This window comes from Dermacentor silvarum, chromosome 8 (assembly GCF_013339745.2).
Source record: "Dermacentor silvarum isolate Dsil-2018 chromosome 8, BIME_Dsil_1.4, whole genome shotgun sequence".
Taxonomy (NCBI): domain Eukaryota; kingdom Metazoa; phylum Arthropoda; class Arachnida; order Ixodida; family Ixodidae; genus Dermacentor; species Dermacentor silvarum.
Genome location: NC_051161.1, coordinates 169703157 through 169728565, shown reverse-complemented (window position 1 = coordinate 169728565; position 25409 = coordinate 169703157). Strand labels below are relative to the sequence as shown.

At 49.0% G+C, this 25409-nt stretch overlaps 1 protein-coding gene across 1 annotated transcript in view; it reads left to right on the top strand.

Annotated features, from left to right (window-relative positions):
- LOC119461828 (leucine-rich alpha-2-glycoprotein) overlaps positions 1–25409 on the top strand; it is a 269278-nt gene that overhangs the window by 116000 nt on the left and 127869 nt on the right. Inside the window, exon 3 of the mRNA XM_037723201.2 lies at positions 18972–19153. Coding sequence (XP_037579129.1) covers positions 18972–19153 — 182 coding nt within the window. The remainder of the gene's footprint in view (positions 1–18971; positions 19154–25409) is intronic.

Below are 25409 nucleotides of genomic sequence, written 5' to 3'. Positions count from 1 at the left end.
TTCTCCCGGCGCACGCATCTCCATGTTCCCCAGTGAACATTACAAAGCTCGACGTATTAACACGGTTGCACTGCATGGATTGATAAGAAGCCTAGATGAACCATTTACGAGAGAGAGAGAGAAATACGTTTATTCAGTCATAAAAAAATAGAAAATTGTACTTGTATGAAAAGGCAACCCCAGTGGTTTTTCCGGTGAGGTGCCTAGATTAAGTTAATGGTTTCGCTTCTTTTAAGGTAGGTGAGCAAGCTGTCATATATAGCTTTGCGGTGTTGAGGGGTCCCTCTAGGAAGGATCCAGTCATTGAGAGTGGCGACTGAGCTCTGCAGCCCAGCAAGGCAGATTCTTCGCAGTGATGACAGGCCAGGACATGTCCATAGCAAGTGGTGGGCTGTGGCTGGCGCACCCGTGGTGCAAGTTCCGCAGGTGGGGTCAAGCGACTTGTCGATGTATTGGGCTTTGAACGCAGGCGTGACTGCCGTGCCGGTGCGTAGACGGCGGAGTGCCACGCGTTCCCGGCGTGGAAGCCCAGGAGGGAGGGGGTCATGGCCTTCGGGCAGAAGCGCTTGTAGAGCAAGCTTTCTATGCTGTCGGAGCTGCAGGTGAGCATCGACAGCGTCGACATCTTCTGCCGATCGAGCTGTGACGGAAACGGGGCAAGGAGAATAGGGGGTGGGTAAATATGCTCCCCGCGCGAGCGCGTCCGCTCGCTCATTCCCTCCTGCGCCCATATGACTCGGTGTCCAATAAATGTGCAGCTCAGTTCCCTTGTGCCGCAGAAGTGTTGCTTCTTCGTGGATGGCGGTTGCCAGTGGGTGTGCGTCAATCTTGTTAAGTTCACGTATGGCGTCTTGCGAATCCGTGTAAATGTGTAGAGGGCGGTGATGCTTGAGGCGGCCATATCTTTACGAGTCTTCTACAATTAGGTGACTTGTTCTTGAATGCACGGTAAATTAAGAAGCGCGCACGACCGCGCGCGCACAGATTGCGCGCGCTGCACAGATCGGCTGGGAACAACTGAGCAGGGTTAGAGTTACTGTATATGCTCCCTACGGGAGCAGAGTTGGGCGTATTTCCGCCATCTTGCCTGGCAAGCAACCAAAACTATGTGGCGAAGCCGAACTCTGTTTTTGCAGGCGACATGCCTAGCGTGTCGTCGGTCGACGGTGGGCGCTTTTCCATCACGTGTGGACCTCTTTTCCGTCTAATCGCAAACAAAGTGCATGTACACAGCTCACTAGCTAAAATAGTCGCGAAGAAAAAAGGCGCTGCTGATTTTTAACGCGTGGCGTGAGATGCAGCGCGAATATTATTGGTTGTTTTTTGGACTTGTGCGTTCACCTGTGCACCTTCTCGGAACTTTCCGCTTTCCGAGCGATTGGTGCAGTTGGGAGCAGAGCACCCGGTCAATAGAGAGGTTTAGCTTGTCCGGTTATCGGGTAAACGCAGGCGGACCGGACGTTGGGGCGTGTTGGCGGAACCGTAACGTGAGCGGCCTAGGGTGCCTCGATGCAGGGAGGCGGCGCTGACATCGAGGTACCCTGCATGGATTGACGCAAGTTAACGAATGGGTTCAGGCCAGGCAGACGCTTAGAAGACAATATGTTTGTACTAACTCAGTGCATAGAGATTTCAGTAGCTCAGAAAAGACCTTTATGGATAGCATTTCTAGATATTAAAGGAGCTTATGACAACGTAGACAGGGAATTGTTGTGGGATATTCTTCAATACGAAGGCATAGATGACGATTTCGTGGAGCTGCTGAGGGAGATATATCGAGACAACCAAGTACAAGTGGCATGGGAAGGCCGAAAAGGAAATGAAATGGTGGGAATTCACCAAGGATTGAAGCAAGGATGCCCTCTGTCACCATTGTTGTTCACGCTTTACGTCAAGGGCATAGAAAGACGACTGGAAAACAGCGAATTAGGTTTTGATTTATCCTACATGCGTAATGGACAAATGGTGCAACAGAAGATCCCTGGACTGATGTACGCAGACGACATTGTGCTACTAGCGGACAATAAAAATATTTACAGATACTTGCGAATATCTGTGGGAACGCAGCGACAAATCTAGGCCTTAAGTTTAGCACAGAGAAATCAGGGATTATGACCTTTAATGAGCACACGAGTAACTTCGTGGTGTCAATTCAACAGCAAGTAATACCCATAGTGAAGCAATATAAGTACCTCGGCGTACACATAAACGAAGGAAAGAATTACTCAAGCAACCACCAAGATAATCTGAAAATAAAGGGGAAGCGGAATGCAGCATTAATGAAACACAGAGCACTGTGGGGCCACAATAAGTATGAGGTGGTGCGTGGAATCTGGAAAGGAGTAATGGTGCCAGCGCTAACATTCGCAAATGCCATTATATGCTTAAAGTCGGATATATTGGCGGGTTTGGAAGTTAACCAAAGATCAGTAGGCCGGTTGGCTTTGGGAGCACACGGTAATACGACAAATGAGGCAGTGCATGGAGACATGGGTTGGGCCTCTTTTGAAGTCAGAGAAGCACAAAGCAAAATTAGTTTTGAAGAAAGGCTCAGGAACATGGATGAAAATAAATGGGCGGCTAAAGTGCACAAGTATCTCTACATGAAAAGCGTGGACACAGAATGGAGGAAGAGGTCAAGGAAGTCGGCAACCAAGTACAGGATAATCGAAACTGTAAATAGACAACCAGGGGTCATCAGAAAGAAAGTGAGAGAAATAGAGACCGTGAATTGGATGCAAAGAATGGAAACGAAAAGGACAATGGAGATTTACAAGAATGAGAAGAAAGAAATTAGAAGGGAAAATCTGTACGATAACACAAAGGGCAGTGCCTTGCTATTTGAGGCTCGAGCCGGTTGCCTAAGGACGAAAACATATCGGAACAAATATTCGGAACTAGATGAGACATGTGTATGCTGCAGTAAAGATCCAGAGACCACTCAGCACATCCTAATGGAATGCGACGGGATCCACCCAGCGAGAACCGTAGGTAACGTGCAACTCCCAGAAGCGCTTGGGTTTAAAGTGGAAGGAAACATAAACAGATCAGCCGTAGAGATCAGCAAGAGACGATTAGAGTACTGGTGGAAAAAAAGTAGGGAAAAGATGGATGCGACCTGATCTCTTAAAATCATAGGCAGCGGTACAAGGTAAATTTTTGAAAAAGAAAAATAATGATAGGTATACAAAAATGCAAGATAAAGAACATGTATAGTATACCTGATTAAATCAAGCGGGCTAGGTGACTATTTGTCGCCGCCCCGTTTCAAAGGGGATGCCAATAAATCATCATCATCATCATCATCATCATCCTTGAGCGGCCTGTATGGTGCTGCCACCTGGTGGCGCAGAGCGCAAACAGACAAAAACAGCTAATATTGCAGTAACCAAGTGTATTTTGCTATGCTTTGGCAGCAACACGATTACGCCACTGCCGAAAATTTACACCAACACCCGTGTTTACCCGATTACCGGACAAGCTAAGCCTCACTATTGTATCATTCCGATGTAACTGCGTAGGAACACCCGTGAGATCTGCTACACACGTTGTGTTGTTCCGCAGCTGACACGCATGTAACAGCGAACACCAAGATCGGCCGGATTCGCTTTGAACTTGGCTAGCGTTAACTTGCGTCAATCCAGTTCGCTGCAGCGGCGGCGTCGGGAAATACAAAAAACTGGCCGGAGCACCAGCTTCTCCTCAGTTCACGGTTGCTTGGAACCCACGTGATGTCGTTCGGCCAATGGAGGCACTATCGGCGTTTATAAATCAGACACGCAACTCTGCTACCTTTGGTAGCATATACAGTAACTCTAAGCAGGGTGAGGTCGCAGCGCCCCCCACCAAGCAGCGGCGATAGGCAAGGACTAGCCCCGATGCGAAGGCCGTAAAAAGCGAGCGCGCGCGCCAGTCGAGCCCGCCGTGCCCTCGCCATGGCGCTCCTGCTTTGCCCAGGGGGCACTGTGAAAATGGTGCTAAAGAGCGCCCTCTGTCCTGAACTGGGTAGTACCAAGCTCGGTCGTCTGCTTCGGAAAGCACGTTTACAATATGGACCCGCCACTTTCGGTTGTGTTGTACCACGGCCTGCAGTGAATATCCGACGCCGAAGATTTTTTCAGGGGTGGCACGCTGCGTAAAGGCAAGAAATTATGCAACGTCAAATACGGGAACGCCGTTCAAGAAATAAGCGGCAAAGTATTAGCGCAGTGTCAATCGCAAGTGAAGCGAGTCGCGTACGAATCAAATGCATCAGGTAAGGTTTGCACGCTGCTACATTCAGGCGCACAAACGCGAGGAAATGCTTGATATAAATGAATTCACAGCAGCGATGAGCAGACATGTGTGTACGGAACTGCTCGAGCGCACGACTGTACGCGCCGCGACGGCAGCGCTCCTTCAGCATGCCGCGAAACGGCGGGCCTCCTACAATCTGTGATGACTGCATGCCGCTAGACAAGTAGTTATGTCTGCGCTGTAGTAGGCCACCTGTCCCTTTAGCAACATATAACTGATGCAATGCATATGAGCTCGCAGTAACGTACGTGCCAATCGCGCGCTGCAGCGCGAGCTCGTGCGCTGCTCGCTTAATGTAGCTCTTAATGACAGCGCTCGAACATCGATGTGCTGTAATCAACACTGCCTTGCTGCGCTGCGTTAACGTGTTGGCTTGAGGTCAAGGATGAGCGCATTTAACTCTCGAGTCTGTGCTGCTCGTAGTGGGGTAGTGAAGTTATCCAGCGCGCCCGACGCTCCGCTGCGTGAGGCCTCGAAGGAAAACGGTAGAATCTGATGTTGGGGTTCAGGCCTTCTTGCTCGTGGAAACCCACGACGCAGCAGTAACGTACGATGGTGACGCTTTTTCGAGGCTGAGCTATGTCTCTCCGGATCGGCGTCGCCGATTCCTTCTGCTTCCAGCATGACGTCCCACGACACACGGAGAGTCCGTCTTCATTAAACTAGGTTGCGGCCAGCTCGCAGCGTGGTCTGTGAGAAGTGACGAGCCTTTTCGCACTCGCAACAGGGCAGAAAAAAGTGCGAATCAACGCAAAACTCGGGCTAGAAACGTGCTTCACCACAGCCAGGGCTCAATACTACCCAAGCTGGTACTACCCAGATAACTTTTCTCGCCGCCACCAGGTGCCGCTACTATACCTCAAACTCCAGCGCAAGAAGCCCATACGGCATGGCGCGCGGACGGCAGACTAGCCAATATTCTAGGGACCATAGTTCACGCGATCTTCAAAAAAAAAATGTCACAGTTTCGCCCTAAGGGCGAAGCAGTGAATGCGATAGCAACACAGCAATGTCATACGAAGTAAGGTGAGCGGCTTTGGTAGCAATATGAATTGTAGTAAACATGAGCTGATTAAGTAAGCAGGTGTGCTGCGGCGTAAGTAGACCGACATGAAGAGAGACTCGATGACCACGAGGAGGCGCGTGTGAAACGGTGGTATTGATGAGAAGCGCTTCCCGTGGGCAGCGCGTGCGAAGGGACACACCTGTAGCGCTGCACTGCCGACCCGGGCAGCATTGCATGTGTAGCGTGCGTTGGAAAATGTGGCCCGACTATTACTAACTGATTGAACAAGCGTGGTGTGAGCGCGCACAAACAAACATGAATAGATCACACTGAATGACTGCAGACAACGACTGTCAAAACGCTGGCAGCAAGCGCATATACGCCGCAGCGGGCGAAGGTACGTGCGGTCTATCGCTTCAACGGAAACTGAGCGGCGAATGCACGGCGCATAAAGGTCAGAGCCGTGTGGAGATAAGAGACGGTGCGGACGAGCGACGAGCGCGGTTGTTGGCAGCGTAGAAGTGCGCCCCCCCCCCTCCCCGCGTTCCCTCCGGCGCTGGCTTCCGCTTCCTTGCTTGCGCGAGGGAGATTGAGTGCGTTCGCTCTCCGTGATAACGCGCGTCCCCGCACGCTTCCGCTCGGGCATACGGCGCGCGGCGAAGATTTTATCTATAGGGAACCTCACGGCGACGGCGACGGCGACGGCAGAAATCCGGTAGAAGTGTCCATATAATTGCTATTGCAATAAAATGTCCGGCTCCAGAAACAGCGCGCGCGCTTCTGGAGATCGCACCCGTGAGATCTGCCACACACGTTGTGTTGTTCCGCAGCTGACACGCATGTAACAGCGAACGCCAAGATCGGCCGGATTCGCTTTGAACTTGGCTAGCGTTAACATGCGTCAATCCAGTTCGTTGCAGCGGCGGCGTCGGGAAATACAAAAAACTGGCCGGAGCACCAGCTTCTCCTCAGTGCACGGTTGCTTGGAACCCACGTGATGTCGTTCGGCCAATGGAGGCACGATCGGCCATACGGCATGGCGCGCGGACGGCAGACTGGCCAATATTCTAGGGACCATAGTTTCGCGATCTTCAAAAATGTCCGGCTCCAGAAACAGCCCGCGCGCTTCTGGAGATCGCAGATATCGCGAATCCGCTGCCTCTGCGGCTGATCTTATCGATACATCGAATAGCAGCGAGTCAGAGGACGCTGACCTTTCGTCGGACTTTGAGTCTGAAAGCGACGACGACGCAAACCAGCTCGGAACATCGGCGGCCGCAGCCCGGCACGCTCAACTGAAGGGCTTGCAGTTAAATTTTTGTAGCTAAATACCTGTTCAATGAAAAATTGTGTTTTTGGAGATAGTGTCTAATAGACCGCAATACATTTTGTATCTGTCATAACTTTCGTAACATTTTTTCTTAGTAGATACCCCTAAGCATCTCTTTACAAGCGTTGTCCAATTTTATCGCACAATCGTGATTTTAACAATTTGTATCTTTTTTATAACATACATCTCGTTAACAAAACATTTATGCGGGAAAAGTGCATTCATTTTGATTTTCGTTTATGTATTACATTAAATATTGAGTGCAGTAGTTCCTTCAGAAAAAAGCATGTGCCGTAACATACAAAAATCACCGATTTTCCCCATGGTAGGGAAAGTGTTAATACGCAGAAGACAAAGGTAGTGTTCGACAGCATGGCAAGGGAACAAGAATTCATGATCGCCATGCAGTGAGCGTGTAGAGACTGTGCAGGACTAGGGTTTATTCAGGTCAGTTACTCACAAGAGACCCCGATCATGAGAAGGAAATTTACAGAAGAATAAAATTGCGTTGGAGTGCATACGGCAGGAATTGCCAAATCCTGACTGGGAGCTTACCACTGTTACTGAAAAGAAAAGAGTACAATCATTGCATTGTACCGGTGCTAACATATGCGACAGAAACTAGGAGGTTAACAAAGACGCTCGTGAAGAAGTTAGGGACCGCGTAAAGAGCGATGGAACATTACCTCCCTAATGCGAAATTTGAGCGCAGCGGGGTTTAATTTCGCGATATGTGGGATGGCGCGTGCGGCACGTTGCAAACGGCATGGGCGCGACTGCCTCGCTAATTGGAGATCGTGAGAGCCAGCGCGTGGGTGACGCGTGGGCGCGATTCACAGCAGCAGCGCGTGCTACGCTGGCGCCATTTCCTAGCCGTTGTCGACGCACTGCGCTTTTCTTCTCACACTTTTGCCATACCCTCCTCCGCCTCTGTACCGTCCTCTCCGCTTTCCTCCTCGCGTCTTTCATCGCCCTCGTTCGCTCGGTCACGCCGTGGACGCTCGCCGCATGAACGGGCGCCTAAGAGCTGCGCATGTTAGGCCTAACGTTAAGAGACGGAGTGAGCAGTGGGGATCAGTGAGCAAACGGGGATAGTCGATATTTTAGTTGACATCAAGAGAAAAACGTTGGGCTGGGCAGGCCATGTAATGCGTAGGGTAGATAACCGGTAGACCACTAGAGTTGCAGAATGGGTGCCAAGGGGAGGAGAGCGCAGTCGAGGATTGCAGAAAAGTAGGTGGGTTGATGAAGTTCGGAAATTTGCAGGCGCAAGTCGCAATAAGCTAGCGCAAAAGGACAGGGGTAATTGAAGATTGTTAGGAAAGGACCTCGTCGTGCAGTGGACATAAAAATAGGCTGCTGCTGCTGATGAATAAATTCACAACGGTGTAGCCTGAGTGCTTTATATATATATTGACACGTACACATGTTTATCTTTCACTGGTGGCCGCTTTCAACATTGGCTGACAAATGTTAAACGTTATCGCTCGGCGCAGGACGCGCCTGCATTGGAAGCTTCTCGGACGTTATCGATGCTTCTATCCGTCGTCTGTGGTCACCGACGCCCATGTAATCTGATTGTATGAGCGACGCGAATTGTCTAGAACTTTCTGGAAGACACGCGGGCATCAGGGATTAATCTGGAACCTTCGATGACTCAGGTATAAAAGCCGACGCGTTTCGCCGCTGATCAGATTTTCGACGATTGCCGACTGTGTTCGCCGCTATCGTTGTGCTTTGAGTGTACCTTGCTTTTGTGGGCACAGGTTCGCCCAATAAACAACCAGTTTCGTCGTACACAGTTTTACGACTGTTTTCTTCAGCGTCACTACTACGTGACATCTGGTGGAGGTGCTAGTGCGTTCATGCAGCGAACGCCCCCGCAAAGCCGCGATCCAAGCCCGAAACCGGAGGACAACGCCAACGTCACCAAGGACCAGCGAGCTAGCCGTAGGCAGCAAGGACTTCTGCCGGAGTACGGACTTCTTCCCGAGAAGACCACAGCGATCAAGGCCAAGTCAACGACCCCAATGGCAGCCCCAGCGTCCCCCATCCTGCTGCAACAACCTCGGGAGCCCCCGACCTTCCGTGGATCATCGGCTGAAGACCCTGAAACCTGGCTGGAGACATACGAGCGGATCGCGACGTTCAACAAATGGAGCGACGACGACAAGCTACGCCATGTCTATTTTTCGTTGGATGACGCTGCTCGGACCTGGTTTGAGAACAGAGAGACCACCCTGGTTACGTGGGACCTTTTTCGTGAAAACTTCGTGAGGACCTTCACGAGTGTCGTACGAAAGGAGAGGGCAGAGGTTCTCTTAGAAACCAGGGTGCAATTGCCGAACGAGAACATCGCGATCTTCACGGAGGAGATGTCTCGCCTCTTCCGCCACGCCGACCCCGACATGTCTGAAGAAAAGAAAGTTCGGTTCTTGATGCGGGGTGTCAAAGAGCAACTATTCACCGGATTGATGCGCAACCCGCCCAAGACTGTCGCCGAATTTCTTTCCGAGGCCACAACGATCGAGAAGACGCTTGAAATGCGCGCCAGGCAATACAACCGCCGTGCCCTGACCAACTACGCCGATGCTCAAGCTCTAGGCGCCGACGACCTGCGCGAGACCATCAGAGCAGTCGTTCGCGAGGAGCTGCAGAAGCTCTTACCCAGGTCGCAGCCTCAAGTGGCATCTATCGCCGCCGTCGTCAAAGAAGAAGTTCAGCGCTCACTTGGAGTTCCTGATGTGCAGCCGCAATCGCCGCAACCCCAGCCGGAAGCGCTGACTTACGCCGCCGTTGCCCGTCGTCAAGGCCCTCCTTCACGCTCGCACCAGGGCCAAGTAACGCCGCAGTTCCGTCGCCCACCGCCGCCACCGCAGCCAGCACGCCCGCCCGTCACCTAGCGCAGCTACCCGAGAAAGACGGACATTTGGCGCGCCCCCGACCACCGCCCGCTCTGCTATCACTGCGGGGAAGCTGGTCATGTCTACCGCCGATGCCCATACCGCGAGATGGGCCTACGAGGGTTCGCCGTCAACGCGCCGCGTCCACAGCTTGGCGAGCGGCCACGTGACATCGCCGACTACCTCGCCGGAGCCCAGTGGCAACCACGACGACCCTCACGCTCGCCGTCACCAGGACGTTACCTGTCGCCGCAGCGCCGACCATACACTGGCCCAGCCCGGGGCCGGTCCGTGAGCCCCTATCCGGGAAACTAAAGGCAGCAACCGATGGAGGTGCGGTTGCTGTACGACGCAATGCCGAAGATCCTCCGACGCCGCCGACGACGACGATTCGCGATTCCTCACGACGAGATATCAGCACGCCGCCTAGCAACAGCCTTGACAACACTTCGCCACCGAAAGAAGACCTTCCGACGCGACGTAGCAGCAGCAGAGCAAGCCGACGCAGCCGTGATCCGACGCCACGAATTAACCGCAACGCCAGACGCCGGTCTACCGATCTAGACGTGCTCATCGATGGCCATAACGTCACCGCTCTCGTCGACACTGGAGCCGACTATTCCGTCTTCAGTGGCCCATTCGCCGCCAAGTTGAAGAAGGTGAAAACAGCCTGGCAAGGACCCGATATCCGGACAGCGGGAGGCCACCTAATAACGCCGACTGGAATCTGCACAGCGCGAGTCACGGTAAACAACCTGCACTTACCCGGCGAGCTTCGTAATCCTGCAGCACTGCTCCAGGGATGTCATCCTAGGCATGGACTTTCTAAATCAACACGGTGCAGTCATCGACTTAAGGTCCAAGTCGATAACGCTTTCAACGCACAACGCGATACCACCGCATACAAGCATAAGTTACCATGCCTTGAATGTGCTTGAAGAACAAGTCACCGTTCCGCCTCGCTCCAGCGTAATGATTTCCGTCGGCACCGAAGTGCCTGCAGACATGGAGGGCGTCATAGAGGGCGATCATCACTTACTGCTCGACCGTGAAATTTGCGTCGCTAGAGGCATAGCTGAGCTACGTGCAGGGAAAGCAACGGTGATGCTCACGAACTTCAGCCCCGAATACAAGCACATTAACAAAGGCACCACGGTCGCCTACATCGACGAAATAGTACAAGCCAGCAGTGCTTTCGCCTTCACGGATTCCAGTGCACCCGCAACGACGACTATAATACCTGAACCAACTTTCGACGTCAATCAGAACCTTCCCAGGCATAAGAAAGAACGACTAAAAGCTCTGCTCCTGCAATACAAGGATTGCTTCTCGTCGTCGTCAAAAGTTCGACAAACCCCTGTCGCCAAGCACCGCATCATAACCGACGAAAATGCCCGCCCATTGCGTCAGAGCCCGTACCGAGTTTCGGCGCGCGAACGCGAGGCCATAAGGCGACAAGTCGACGAAATGCTACGCGACGACATCATCCAGCCGTCCAAGAGTCCGTGGGCGTCCCCCGTGGTGTTAGTGAAGAAGAAGGATGGAACCCTACGTTTCTGCGTCGATTATCGTCGCCTCAACAAGGTCACGAAGAAGGACGTATACCCCCTCCCACGGATTGACGACGCCTTGGATCGACTGTACAATGCAAAGTATTTTTCGTCGATGGACCTCAAAACCGGCTACTGGCAAATCGAAGTCGACGAGAGGGATCGGGAGAAGACGGCCTTTATAACACCAGACGGACTGTTTGAGTTCAAGGTCATGCCGTTTGGTCTTTGCTCGGCACCTGCGACTTTCCAACGCGTCATGGATACAGTACTGGCAGGCTTGAAGTGGCAGACTTGCCTCGTCTATTTGGACGACGTCGTTGTGTTTGCCTCAAGCTTCGAAGAACACCTACGGCGCCTTGAAACAGTTCTTCAAGCAATCAAAACCTCCGGACTCACGTTAAAGCCAGAAAAGTGCCGCTTCGCGTATGAGGAGCTCTTGTTTTTGGGCCACGTCATCAACAAGTCTGGAGTGCGCCCCGACCCTCAGAAAACTGCGGCCATCTCCAACTTTCCTCTGCCCGCTGACAAGAAGGCAGTGCGTAGATTTCTTGGACTGTGCGCCTATTACAGGCGCTTCGTCAAGGATTTTTCACGGATCGCAGAGCCACTGACGTATCTCACGAAGGCCGACGTCGAGTTCAAGTGGGAGACGCCGCAACTCGAAGCATTTGAAGAACTGAAGCGACGCCTGCAATCGCCGCCAATACTTGCGCATTTCGACGAAAACGCCGATACCGAAGTCCACACCGACGCAAGCAGCGTAGGACTCGGCGCCGTGCTTGTGCAGAGGACTGATGGACTAGAAAGGGTTGTAAGTTACGCTAGCCGGTCGCTATCGAAGGCGGAAGCAAATTATTCCACAACAGAAAAGGAGTGCCTCGCCATCATCTGGGCTACATCAAAGTTTCGTCCCTACCTCTATGGCAGGCCCTTTAAAGTTGTGAGCGACCACCACGCCTTGTGTTGGCTAGCTAGCTTGAAGGATCCTTCAGGTCGCCTCGCACGATGGAGTCTGAGACTTCAAGAATTCGACATCACCGTCGTTTACAAGTCCGGGCGAAAGCACTCTGACGCCGACTGCTTGTCTCGCGCCCCCGTCGAACCGCCGCCACAGGACGACCAGGATGACGACACTTTCTTGGGACCAATCAGTGCCGACGAATTCGCCGAACAACAGCGAGCCGACCCGGAACTAAGGAGCCTTGTAGACTACCTGGAAGGCAAGACCGTCATTGTGCCGAAGGTGTTCAGGCGAGGATTGGCGTCGTTTTTCTTGCAAAACGACATTCTCCTGAAGAAGAACTTCTCGCCTCTCCGAGCCAACTACCTCCTCGTGGTACCCTCAGCATTGCGTCCAGAGGTTCTGCAAGCTCTCCATGACGACCCAACGGCTGGACATCTCGGTTTTTCACGCACTCTCGCGAGGATACAAGAAAAATACTACTGGCCTCGCCTCTCTGCCGACGTCGCCCATTACGTAAGGACATGCCGAGACTGTCAGCGACGCAAAACACCGCCGACAAGGCCAGCCGGACTTCTACAGCCAATCGAGCCACCTCGCCGACCGTTCCAGCAGATCGGGATGGACTTACTGGGGCCTTTTCCGACGTCGACGTCCGGAAATAAATGGATCGTCGTCGCTACGGACTACCTCACCCGCTACGCCGAAACAAAAGCCTTGCCCAAAGGCAGTGCCGCCGCGGTAGCCCGATTCTTCGTTGAGAACATCCTCCTGCGTCACGGTGCCCCAGAAGTCCTCATCACCGACAGAGGCACGGCCTTTACGGCAGAACTAACTCAAGCCATCCTGCGGTACAGCAAGACAAGCCATCGCCGCACCACCGCCTACCACCCGCAGACGAATGGCCTCACCGAGCGCCTAAATAAGACCATCGCCGACATGCTGGCAATGTACGTCGACGTCGAACACAAGACGTGGGATGCCATCCTTCCGTACGTGACCTTCGCATACAACACGGCCGTGCAAGAAACGACGCACATGGCGCCGTTCAACCTGGTCTACGGAAGGAACCCGGCAACGACGCTTGACGCCATGCTACCAGACGTCGCTGACGAAGAAAATCTCGACGTTGCCACTTATTTGCAGCGTGCCGAAGAAGGTCGACAGCTCGCCCGACTGCGCATCAAGAACCAGCAGAGGACCGACAGCCGACACTACAACCTTCGACGACGCTACGTCGAGTACCAGCCCGGTGACCGTGTTTGGGTCTGGACTCCGATACGCCGACGAGGACTTAGCGAGAAGCTGTTACGTCGCTATTTCGGACCATATAAGATCACCCGACGTATTGGCGCACTGGACTATGAGGTCGTGCCAGACGGCATTTCGCAATCACAGCGGCGCCGGGCACGACCTGAAGTCATCCACGTGGTGCGTCTTAAGCCTTTCTACGCCCGCTGACAAACTTAGGTACTTTGTTATTTTGTTATTGTTTTTTGTTATTTTGTTTATTACGCATGGTTTTGTTTTCGCTTTCGTGTTTGTAGCATCGGGACGATGCTTTTTAAGGGGAGGGTATTGACACGTACACATGTTTATCTTTCACTGGTGGCCGCTTTCAACATTGGCTGACAAATGTTAAACGTTATCGCTCGGCGCAGGACGCGCCTGCATTGGAAGCTTCTCGGACGTTATCGATGCTTCTATCCGTCGTCTGTGGTCACCGACGCCCATGTAATCTGATTGTATGAGCGACGCGAATTGTCTAGAACTTTCTGGAAGACACGCGGGCATCAGGGATTAATCTGGAACCTTCGATGACTCAGGTATAAAAGCCGACGCGTTTCGCCGCTGATCAGATTTTCGACGATTGCCGACTGTGTTCGCCGCTATCGTTGTGCTTTGAGTGTACCTTGCTTTTGTGGGCACAGGTTCGCCCAATAAACAACCAGTTTCGTCGTACACAGTTTTACGACTGTTTTCTTCAGCGTCACTACTACGTGACAATATATATATATATATATATATATATATATATATATATATGTGTGTGTGTAATTGATTAGTTTATATTTTTATACTTTAGTTTTTACTTGTTATTTTGTTACCACAATTACCTGCATCTAAAATCCATGTCAGCCCGGCATGTTTCGGGGCTGACATCCTCAGATTTCATGTAACTCTTCATTTCTTGAATTTGCAATGCATAAGGCAGCGCGCAAGTCTACAGAGAAAGTTCTTTGGACACATGCGCACGTGATTCTGCAAGACCGTCAACGCGTAACGTAAGAAGATTCAACACCTCCTACACAGAGTTGCAGTGGTGAGTCATTCACCCACAGCGCATCATAATTCGCTGTGGGTGAACACGCACTAATAGCATTAATCAATGCGGGAAGCTGCGTTCACGACAAAACAAAGCTAATTGAAGACGCCCTTTAATTCGCTGCCTTAACATAGCTCATCTTCTAACAACCGTCCATACTAAACGCCTCACGTTAACGCGGAGAACTGCTCTACACTAGGCATATCTGCGCTTTTTTTATAATTTCCTTATTAAAATAAAAGTTTATAACATGTCTAGTGTGGATTCCTTGGCGCTGAAAGATTTGGCGTGTGCTGTCATACACTGTAAGACTGGTGCGAAGGCAACGCTTCCATCAATGACACCGACTTATACATTTTAATCAAACCGGCATCAGATGGTGTTATCATAGTGCAGATCCATTGTCTCGGGCAACCATGGTCTGTAAAACCTGTCTTCAGGATCAGCCGTCCAAATGTTGATGTCTTTGACAGGAATTTTGGCCTTTCGTCAGTAGACCACTGCAATTTCGAAAGTCCATGAAGGGTGGGCATGTGAGTACTGTCTATGAATATTCAGCAGTATGCTTACGATCTTGCGAGATCCACAGCGGTGGCAGCAGCAACCCGAGTGTTCTTGAACGCCACAATTAACTGCCATACAGGACGTCATAACTGCCATAACTGCCTTTACATGACGCTACCTGGATAGTCTGCTCACGTATCGATGCAGAACAGTTAGTCCTCCGATAAATGGTTAAATCTGGCAATTCATCACAAAAGAAAACGGCAGCTACAGTGCGAAAGAAATGATATTTTCGTTATCGAATAATCTGAGAGAAATATACAGCTTCAGCCGACTTAAGGGCTGTGAACCAAAAGCGAAAAAACGTCGTCCGCAGTCCGAAGCATCCGTATCCGCCACCCAAGACGCTGAAAGCTATGTAATGAGGTACATGCTTGAATATTTCCTCGAGCGACGAATGGCGAACACTGCCGAACGGCTGTCCACTGACGGACCCGAAACACCTTGTCGCACTGCTGAGAATGCAGGCTGTTAACTAACCTACGCACTTGCAACGAAAGCAACACCCTGCAGATACTGAACGCTATAAATCCAATATTACAGGCCTGGAACTACCCACCGTGGTTGCCTAGTGATTATGGTGTTGGGCTGCTAAGGCATGAGGTCGCGGAATCAAATCCCGGCCACGGAGGCCGCATTTCCAAATGCACAAAACACATATGTACTTAGATTTAGGTGCACGTTAAAGAACCCCAGGTAGTCCAAATTATTCCGGAGTACCGCACTACGTAAAACTCCTCAATTTAAATTAAATTTTAACGGCTCCGTATGTCGCTGTTAATAAAGGTTGACTACGCGTAATGGCTAAGCAGGTGTAATTCCTCAAGAAGTCGAAAAAGCATTTGTTTTTCTATTGTGTGAGGGGCCGTGAATCCAGCATCTTTATCTCGTTTTTCTCATCTTTGTGACGTCGGTGTCATGCCCTCAGAAACCTATTTTACTTTCTTTTTGGTTACGAAGTCTTCACGCCTCTTTGCTCTGCTGAGACCACGGCCTACATTCGATGTTACACGACTTACATGCATCACCAAGTGCCACACGACGACACTAAGCTACTATGCTTGCGCGCGACCGTGAATCAGGAAAACCTCGCATTTACTCTTGTCCAAGCGTAAACATTAGCTTCAAGTTATCGATAGACTCCGTGACATGTTGACAACCACACTTGGCCCCTGGATTATTCTCATGGACTTTCATGCCCATCGTCCACTTTGGGCTCGCTTGGAGAGGACCTCAAGCAGCCAAAAAATCGTTCTTTTCGCTTACAAGCCCAGTTTCTGCTGTGTGAAGGATGTCAGTCCTACTTTTATTGGGACTCAAATGCAGCATTCTTTCAATGTTGTTCATCTTCTCGCAATACTTTGCAAGAACCGCGTGAAGGTTAGCAGACATGGAAGTTCATTCAAGTTTCGGACTTGGCAATAAATAAATAAATAAATAAATAAATAAATAAATAAATAAATAAATAAATAAATAAATAAATGAACACGCAAGTGACTATATCCTAATTTAATCTTATGAACCTAAAGAAAAAATGTGCTAACATTCTCCACTACTGCTCTTCAACTCTTAAAAACGTACGCCAAGGCAAGGTCTCGGTGCTGCCATCAGAATAAATTGAAATGCGAACCTCAGGGCGGCGCCGCCATCCGTCGTATACAACGGTCACATGGGCACACCAAAGGTCCTTTAAAGTTAAGGATCATACAGCTTTCAAGGGATATGTGTCAGTGCTACACGGTCTCCAGACTCCAGGTGGTCTTCGCTGAAGCTTTTTAACAGTAACTGCAACGTATCCTGGAACACAAAAGTGACGAGGAACGAACAAAAACGAAAAAACGAGGACACTTGGATGCAAAGCAGCCGATAACCAAATCACACTATGTTGTGTCGATCTTGCCGATCGCGACAGGTCATGCCCGCGCATTCATCATTGAGATTGCGGGTGTCAGGAAAGTGTTTAGCGCTTAGAAACCTCCATAATACAGTGAAATGTTTTTAACATGTAAAAATTGAACATCCGTATTTATACACAACGTTTTTTCTTCTGGCGGACGCCCTCTAGGCTCAAGAGCATTCCTTGGAGATTTCAAAGGACAAACGCGGACTCCCTTGACTCAAAGCTCCCTTCAACTAGGCCTCCTTTGAACGCCCATGTCACATTGCGCGTTTTCCCTTGAAGCAAGGGATCTTTGGTTCAAAGGACTTGGAAAGTGCCCGTGTGACTGGTGTGTTAATCAACGCCCCGATTTTTGTGAATGAGCGCTCAATTCGCTATTGCAGTCGCGTAACACAGCGGAATGTTCATCTATTTAGCGTTGGCGCATATTCGTGTTCCTTCTGGTTTCATCGCTTGTTGCACGGTCCTTCTTTGCTTTACTCCAAGTTTGAGCCCTATACGGGCTAGTACTGGGAGAAACCACTGGTCTCGCCTTCGGAGTACTGGCAATACTACTCGTTCTGATTCTGGAATGCCGCCATTCTTGTTAGTCTTGAATGTCTTCCTCGTGATCCGGTTCCTGTGGGACTATGTGGGGTCTACATTATGCGAAACACTGTGCCAGAGAAGGCAATCTCGCGGAGGAGCCTCTTCGAAGCTGGCTTCTTTTGGTTGCACCTTGACTAGTACTAAGCGCGAGGACCACCACTGGAAGTGCCAGCGCTGCAATCGTTTTTGCGTCGAAAGTGGGGTCAAGTAGCATCGCTTCGCCACGGCGAGACCACGCGGCAACATTATCTTGCGAATTAGGAGGTTTATCTTATTAGAGCTTAGACGCCCGTTCCTGCGGCAAGCGTCGGCGTCCCTCGTAACCGAGCGTAGCGAATGACGGTGATAGCGAAGAGGAAAGCGGAGGAGGAGGGAAGAAAAGCGCAGCGAGGAGGTGCCAGAGTAGTCGTCCGTTCACCGGTGGGTCCAACGATACGTGGAAACAGAGCGCTGCATGAGCGGAGGTGCGGCTGCTCACGCGCTGCCTTCGCGATTAGCGAGGCAGCTCCGTTTGCAGCGTGCCGCACGAGACAGATTGTCCGCGCCAGCCAATATATCGCGAAATAAAAACACGTATAGAGCTGCGGTCAAATTTCGCATATAGGGAGCATCGTCGGCGAATTTTTTTAATAGCTGGGGTGACTTATGACATTGCCACGCTTAAACTTACAAGGAATCAAACCAGTCCTGAATAATAAATTCACAATAAATAAAGGTATATATATTAAATTAAATGCGAGAACAATGAAATATCAGAATATCTACGTGACGTCACTATGTTCGGTGAGGGGAGCACATATGAACTTACTGTGTAGTGTCCCCTTCTTCCTATCTTCTATTTGTACGTCTCCTCCTATCTGAAGAGTATAGGCAGCCGTTGTGCCCCTTCCGGTGGCAGTTGCCAGCCTTGCTCCTCGCTTTCCCTTTCCTGTCTGTGTACGTGTTTTTGAAATCAAATAAATAATAACTGTGCAGTGGCAGTGAAAGGCAAGCGTCAGTTATTTCATGAACCAGTGATACAAATTTTACTACCTACCTACCAACCAGTAAGTCTGTAAATTCACTTTGATCTCATGAGCGTGTGTCATGAGGCTAATTAATATCGAGTGGGTGCATAACTTCCCAAATGATCCTTACCACTCGACAACTAACTTGAAATGTGGGAAGTTTCCAACTAGGTCAGTGTTAAAATTGTTTTTTTTTCTTTATTTGTTAGATTTTAGGTGTGTGCGTGCGGCTCGCCCCCAATATCCCCACTGGCTATAGGCAGTCGTTTCTTTTTCTTTGGTGCCATTCCAAGCCTGAAAATTGTAGTGGCTTGTAGTGGCAAGGATTCGGACCGAAGACTATACTGATTGCTAAATATTTTGGTCGGTACACCTCACTACCATCGGGCAATAAGAGCCACGTTTTATTTTAAAAAAGGACATGAATATTTCACCGTATGTGACCGTACGCCGGAGCGACCCGGCCACAGCCGGTGCATGCGAAAAACGCGCTCAAGTTGCGCCGTGCAGTGACGTGACGATGTTTGTGTGTCGCAGCTGGGCCACCTTCCGAGCAACCTGTTCCTGGATGTGCGCGCGAGCGAGGTACACCTGTGGGACACGCCGCTGGCCAGCTTCGTGCAGGGGGACAGCGACGACGCCCTGCTCGGACTGCAGAACTCTCTGCGATCGCTGGCCCTGCGCCGATGCTCACTCGACAGCACGCAGCCATTCCACAGGCACGGCTGCTACCACACGATGCAGCGTTGCGAAATACTGCGCAGACCACTGCGATCCCCTGTCTTGCGCCATAGCTGATTCTAACTTGCACCTGAAAATTTCCTAACTTCATCACCCCACCTAGTTTTCTGCCGTCCTCAACTGCGCTTCCCTTCTCTTCGTATCCATTCTGTAACTCTAATGGTCCACCGGTTATCTACCCTACACATTACATGGCCGGCGCAGCTCCATTCTTTTTTTCTCTTAATGTCAGCGAGAATATCGGCTATACCTGTTTGCTCTCTGATCCACACTGCTCTCTTCCTGTCTCTTAGCGTTAGGCCTACCATTTTTCGTTCCATCGCTCTTTGTGCGGTCCTTAAATTGTTCTCGAGCTTTTTCGTTAACCTCCAAGTTTCTGCCCCATATGTTGGCACCGGTAGAATGCAATGATTGTACACTTTTCTTTTCAATGACAGTGGTAAGCTCCCAGTCAGGATTTGGCAATGCCTGCCGTATGCACTCCAACCCAATTTTATTCTTCTGTAAATTTCCTTCTCGTGATCAGGGTCCCCTGTGAGTAATTGACCTAGATAAACGTACTCCTTTACAGACTCTAGAGGATGACTGGCGATCCTGAATTCTTGTTCCCTTGCCACGACATTGAACATTATATTTGTCTTCTGCATATTCATCTTCAACCCCACTCTTACACTTTCTCGGTTGAGGTCCTCAATCATTTGTTGTAATTCGTCCCCATTGTTGTTGAATATAGGACAATGACATCTGCAAACCGAAGGTTGCTGAAATATTCGCCGTTGATCCTCACTCCTAAGCTCTCCCAGTCTAAGGCCCGTATTCACAAACGGAACTTAAGTATAAATTAAAAGAGTTGAATGTTGGGCTAGTTGGTATTTTGACATAAGAACCATCTTAAAATGCAGCGCAACGCGACGGCACAACAGAGAGGAAGACGAACACAGGCGCTAACTGATTTATTGAAGCCAGACGCACAGGTATATATGTCGACAAGCTGCGCAGGCGCATCGTTACAATGGAAACCATCAAGAAATAAGGAAGTGATCACACCAGGCGCGAAAGGAATTTCATTTCTGCATTGTATAGTGTAATCGATGTATCGCTTACACACTCTTGGCCTGCTTTCCTGATAAAGAAAGCCTCTAACGGTTTCACGGGCGGTTTTTTGCTTGCTTTTACCTAGGATTTTTACGCTATGGAAAAGTGGTTCACAAGTGGGACAGCTACTACAATGGTCAGCAAGATGCGTTTTCTCCTTATTAGCTAGATTTCTTGCATGCTCCCTGAGTCGGTCATTGATGCATCGCCCCGTCTGGCCGATGTATACTTTACCGCAGGATAGGGGGATCTCGTGCACGACATTGTTGGCACACTTAACAGGACGTTTTTCATGGTTCTTTTTGCAGCCCACATTTTTGTCTGCACAAGTGGTGCGACGGCTTAGCTGAGCAAGCTTCTTGGGGGCTGAAAAAACCAACGGCACGTTAAACCGAGTAGCCACTTTTTTCAGGCGATGTGTGACCTTGTGCATGTACGGAACAACTTCTGGCTTCTGGGAGCCCAGCACGGTTTCCGCGGCATTCTTGCAAGAACGGCGCTTCATTTTTTTTGAGGAGCGTTTCAGCAACTGACACGACGACCAACTCAGGGAAGCCGGCTGAAAAAATCCTTCCCAATTGCAAGTCAAAACTAGCTTGCACATTGTGAACACACGACTTCCGAAGCGCGGATTCCAAACACAGTGCTGCAATGCCTCTTTTAATTATCTTAGAGTGAGCTGATTTGTATGGGAGGAGCTCAAATCAGTTGTTAGTTAGCGCCTGTGTTCGTCTTCCTCTCTGTTGTGCCATCCCGTTGCGCTGCATTTCAAGATGGTTCTTATGGAACTTAAGTAGGGCGTCAATAAGTGCGGGAAAAGTACAAGTGTCAGGAAAGTTTTTGGAGAGTACTTCAAAAACGAAACTTAACTATCACTTTCGAAAGTCACACTTTTCGGGTCAAGTATGTCGTCTGGTGTCGAGGATAAGTAAATAATTTACGTGTACGATCGGTTCAATCGTAAAAAAAATATATTTTTTTTGCAGAGGAGTAATGCGGCTATAAATGTGCATGCGCATTCTGCTGAGTACAATACAAAGAACTATTTGGCTTTACTTAAACTCGTCTGGCCACAAGTTCGCATTGGTTCTCGCAGCCATTGCGGTTGTGTGTGTCGCTGTCCCGACTTTTTTTGCTTTTGTTGCTGAAAACGTGCGGTGTTTTTGCGCAAAGAGTGTGTATGTGTTGTGTGTTTTCAACCCGCGCGGACGATGAAACAAAAAAAGAAAACAAGCTTTTCCGAAGAAAAACGCGCCGTGCTACTGGAGCTCGTTTCGCGCCATCGCAGCGTGGCCGAGAACAAGAAAACGGACGCTGTATCCGTCAGTCGAAAACACGTCTGTCGAAATAGGCAAAGTCGGCGAGGCTGCTGTAGCAGTCGGCCATCTTGCTTGCTAGGCGAGAGTAGCGAAAGTCGTACTTAAGGTTGCCAATGGCTGTACTTCACTTTCCGGCACTCAAGTTTCGATTAAAGTTTACTTTAAGTACAATATTAGTCTATGAAACGCTTAAAGAGTCGACCGGCTACTTAAGTCATAAGTTAAGGGTAAGTTCCGTTTGTGAATACGGCCCTATGAGCTTGAATACTTCTAAGCAGGCAGTGAATAGCATTGGAGCTTCTTTCTTTTTTCTTTCTTTCTTTTCTTAAAGACTCCACACGGTGGTATTACATAAGGGGTGGGATTACAACAAATGTTAAAACAATATTAGTTAAGGTGAGAGAATCGTTGGCACCACTTCTTCCGTGAATGCAGATGTGATGGCAGCGATGTGGTAGGGAAGGCCGTTCCAGTCTACAATTACGCGAGGGGAAAAAGAAGACGAAAAAGTGCGCACTTTGGGGCGAGCGACACTTAATGAATGGCAGTGATATTCGTGCTGATCGTGAAATGTATGGGGGGAGAGCGAGATGACTGTAAAAATATCTGTGAAATAAAGATAGGCTAGCGTTGCGAAGAAAGCGTTGGTAAACCGGAGTCTGCTTTTAAGGATGATATGCTGATGTCGTAAGAATATGCAGAGTGAATGAACCTAGTAGCGCGATTCTGTACGGGGGCTTCAAGGGCGTTAGTGAGGTAAATTTCATGCGGGCACCAGATGACAGAAGCGTATTCAAGTTTAGGCCTGATGAACGTTTTGTATGCTAGTAGTTTTACGTGGGGAGTAGCGTTTTGTAAGTGACGTTTAAAAAACCCAGCTTTTTGTTAGCAGATGATATAACGTTATTCACATGCGAACACCAGTCAAGGTCGTCAGAAATAGTGATGCTTAGGTATTTGAAGGATTTAACTGGTTCAATAGGCTTGTAATATATTACATAAGAGAATCTGAGGGGATTTCGACGGCGGTTTATTGACATAACTTTGCATTTAGAAGGATTTAGTAGCATTAACCAGTCATCACACCAATTTTGAATATTGTTGAGGTCGTTCTGAGACAATATTTGGTCACTGATGTTAGTTATGGTACTGTAGACAACACAATCGTCAGCAAATACGCGGATATGACTAGAGACACTAAGTGGTAGATCATTAATATATATTAAGAACAGGAGCGGTCCTAGCACAAAACCCTGTGGAACGCCTGATGCTACGGGAAGCGGATTAGAAACATATTTATTTATTTGCACAAACGGTGAACGATTAGTAAGAAATTATTTTATCCATCTTAGTACGTTAGGGTGAATATTCAAATGTGAAACTTTTAGAAGCAGGCGTTGATATGAGCTACTTTGCCAAAGGCTTTTGTGAAATTGAGGAAAATTGCGTCGGTCTGTGTATTAGTATCGAGGTTTGAATGTAGATCATGAAGAAAGATAGCCGACTGCGTTTCACAAGACAGTCCCTTACGGAAACCGTGCTGTGATGAATGAAAGAAATTGTTTGAGTCGAGAAAGTCCATTAAGTGAGAGAAAATTACATGTTCCATGATTTTGCAACGGAAACTTGTTACAGAAATTGGGCGGTACGTAGTTTAGTGGTGAGTCTCTATTACCTGATTTGTAGACTGGAACGACCTTGCCCACTTTCCATTCAATCGGTTGGTTACCTGTGGTTAATGACTGGGAAAAAAGCAAGATTAAATAAGAAGCAGAAAGGATCTTGGTGTTTTGTAGTAGTTCTGAAGTAATTTTGTCATGGCCAGCAGATGACGACATCTTGAGCTTTTCTATTACGCTGCAGATACGGTTTATTAAAAACATGATGGCAGGCATTTCTGACATGGCAGGAGCAGAAATGTTTTGAATGGGCGTATCGGATTCTATGGTGAAAACAGATGAAAATGTGTTAGAAACGTTAGCGCATTCAACGCCTGATAGAGAGAGGATCACCCATTTCGTTCGGAATAGTGATAGTGCGAGTTGTGTGGGGAATAATGACGTGCCAAATTTTTTGGGGGTTGTTAGCTAGCATGCGATGAAGGTCGTTATGATAAAACAAGTGTTCAGTTCTGTGGATAGCGTCCAAGTATGCATGCTCTGACTCAAAGTATCTTTCCCAGGCGCCGAGGTTAGGTTTCATTTTAGGGGATCGGAAGAAGACGCTTTTTTTTTCTTCTCGAGAGTTTTAAGTGCTTTATTAAACCATGGCTGATGTCGGTTAGCGTGAACGGTAATAGTTGGAATGAACTTGTCTGCTAGGGTGTTAAGTTTATTCTGAAAGAGAGACCAGTTATTTTCCACAGATTGCAAATGAAAACTTGATTCGAATGTTTCAGAAATGTCGGTTTGCTTTTAGCTAGGCGTTATTGCCATGGTGGCCGGGATTTGATCTCGAGGTTATAAGTAGCGCAACGCCATTAGCTACCCTGCGGGTGCTTTTAGTTATCATAGCTTGCCATCAGCGTTTCGCGTAGTGCATTATAAGAACAACTAGCGTCAATTACGTGCCATTTATGTGCTATTGTTTAGTTTTGTTGATCTGATTTATTTCTCACAAACAAGCACACCCATGATGTGAAGAAGAAAGCAGTAAATAGTTGCGATAAGACATGGGGTAATTGGAGATCGCAGGGAGAGGCCTTCGTCCTGCAATGGACATTAATATAGGTTAATGACGATGATGATGATTTAGTTTTTATGTGTGTTAATTAGGTTTCTTGCGATCATGCGTTTCTATGTATTTTCTGCGCACTATTGACGCTAATGCATCCCATATGTGTCAAAGATCAGTTCAGTTGCACGCGGACTGTACTGCCAAACTTGTAAGGGAAGGCAGGGCGTGTGAAACTGCGTTGAGACGCAGCTTTTTCCAGTATACAATTATTGTTATTATTAATTATTATTATTATTATTATTATTATTATTATTATTATTATTATTATTATTATTATTATTATTTGATTTGAAAACATATATACATTTTACGGGAAAGGGAAAGCGAGGAGCAGGCTGGCAACCGCCACCCATGGAGCTGAAAATCCTGCGTCCGGAGTACCAAAACTCACGTGACCAAGTGATAACGTCACGTTTCAACGTCAATGAAAACCGACCTGGCCCACACACACAAAAAAAAGACTATGTCCAACGCGAAAGTTGAGTTGACCCACGTTGAAAACTGATGGCTCCCACCCCCAAAATTGACTTTGCCCAATTCGAAAATTGAGTTGACCCACGCTCAAAACCGACCTGGCGCACTCCCACAGTTGCCTTGGCCCACCCCCTGCTTCCCCCCCCCCCAAAAAAAAAATTGCCCAATTCGAAAATTAAGTTGAACCACGTTCGAAACCGACTTGGCCCAACTCCAAAATGTGGGTGGCCCGCTCCCAAAACTAACTTTTCCCAATTCAAAAATTTAGTTGACCCAAGTTCAAAACCGACCAGGCCCACTACTAAAATTGACTCCCCCCCCCCCAAAGAAATTGACTATTCCCAATTCGAACATTGAGCTGACCAACGTTCACAACCGGCTTGGCCCACTCCCAGAATTGATTTGGCCCACTCAGAAAATTTGGGTGACCCACTCTCAAAATCGACTTGGCCCAATTTGAGCACAAGACCAAGTAATCAGGTCATGTAACGTAGTCCCGTGAACAAGAACCTTAAGTTGCAAGGTCACACGACCAAGTGATGACGTCATGTGACAATGTCAAGTGACGTGGACGACGAAATAGTAGGGACGTCGACATAGTCTACGCGCT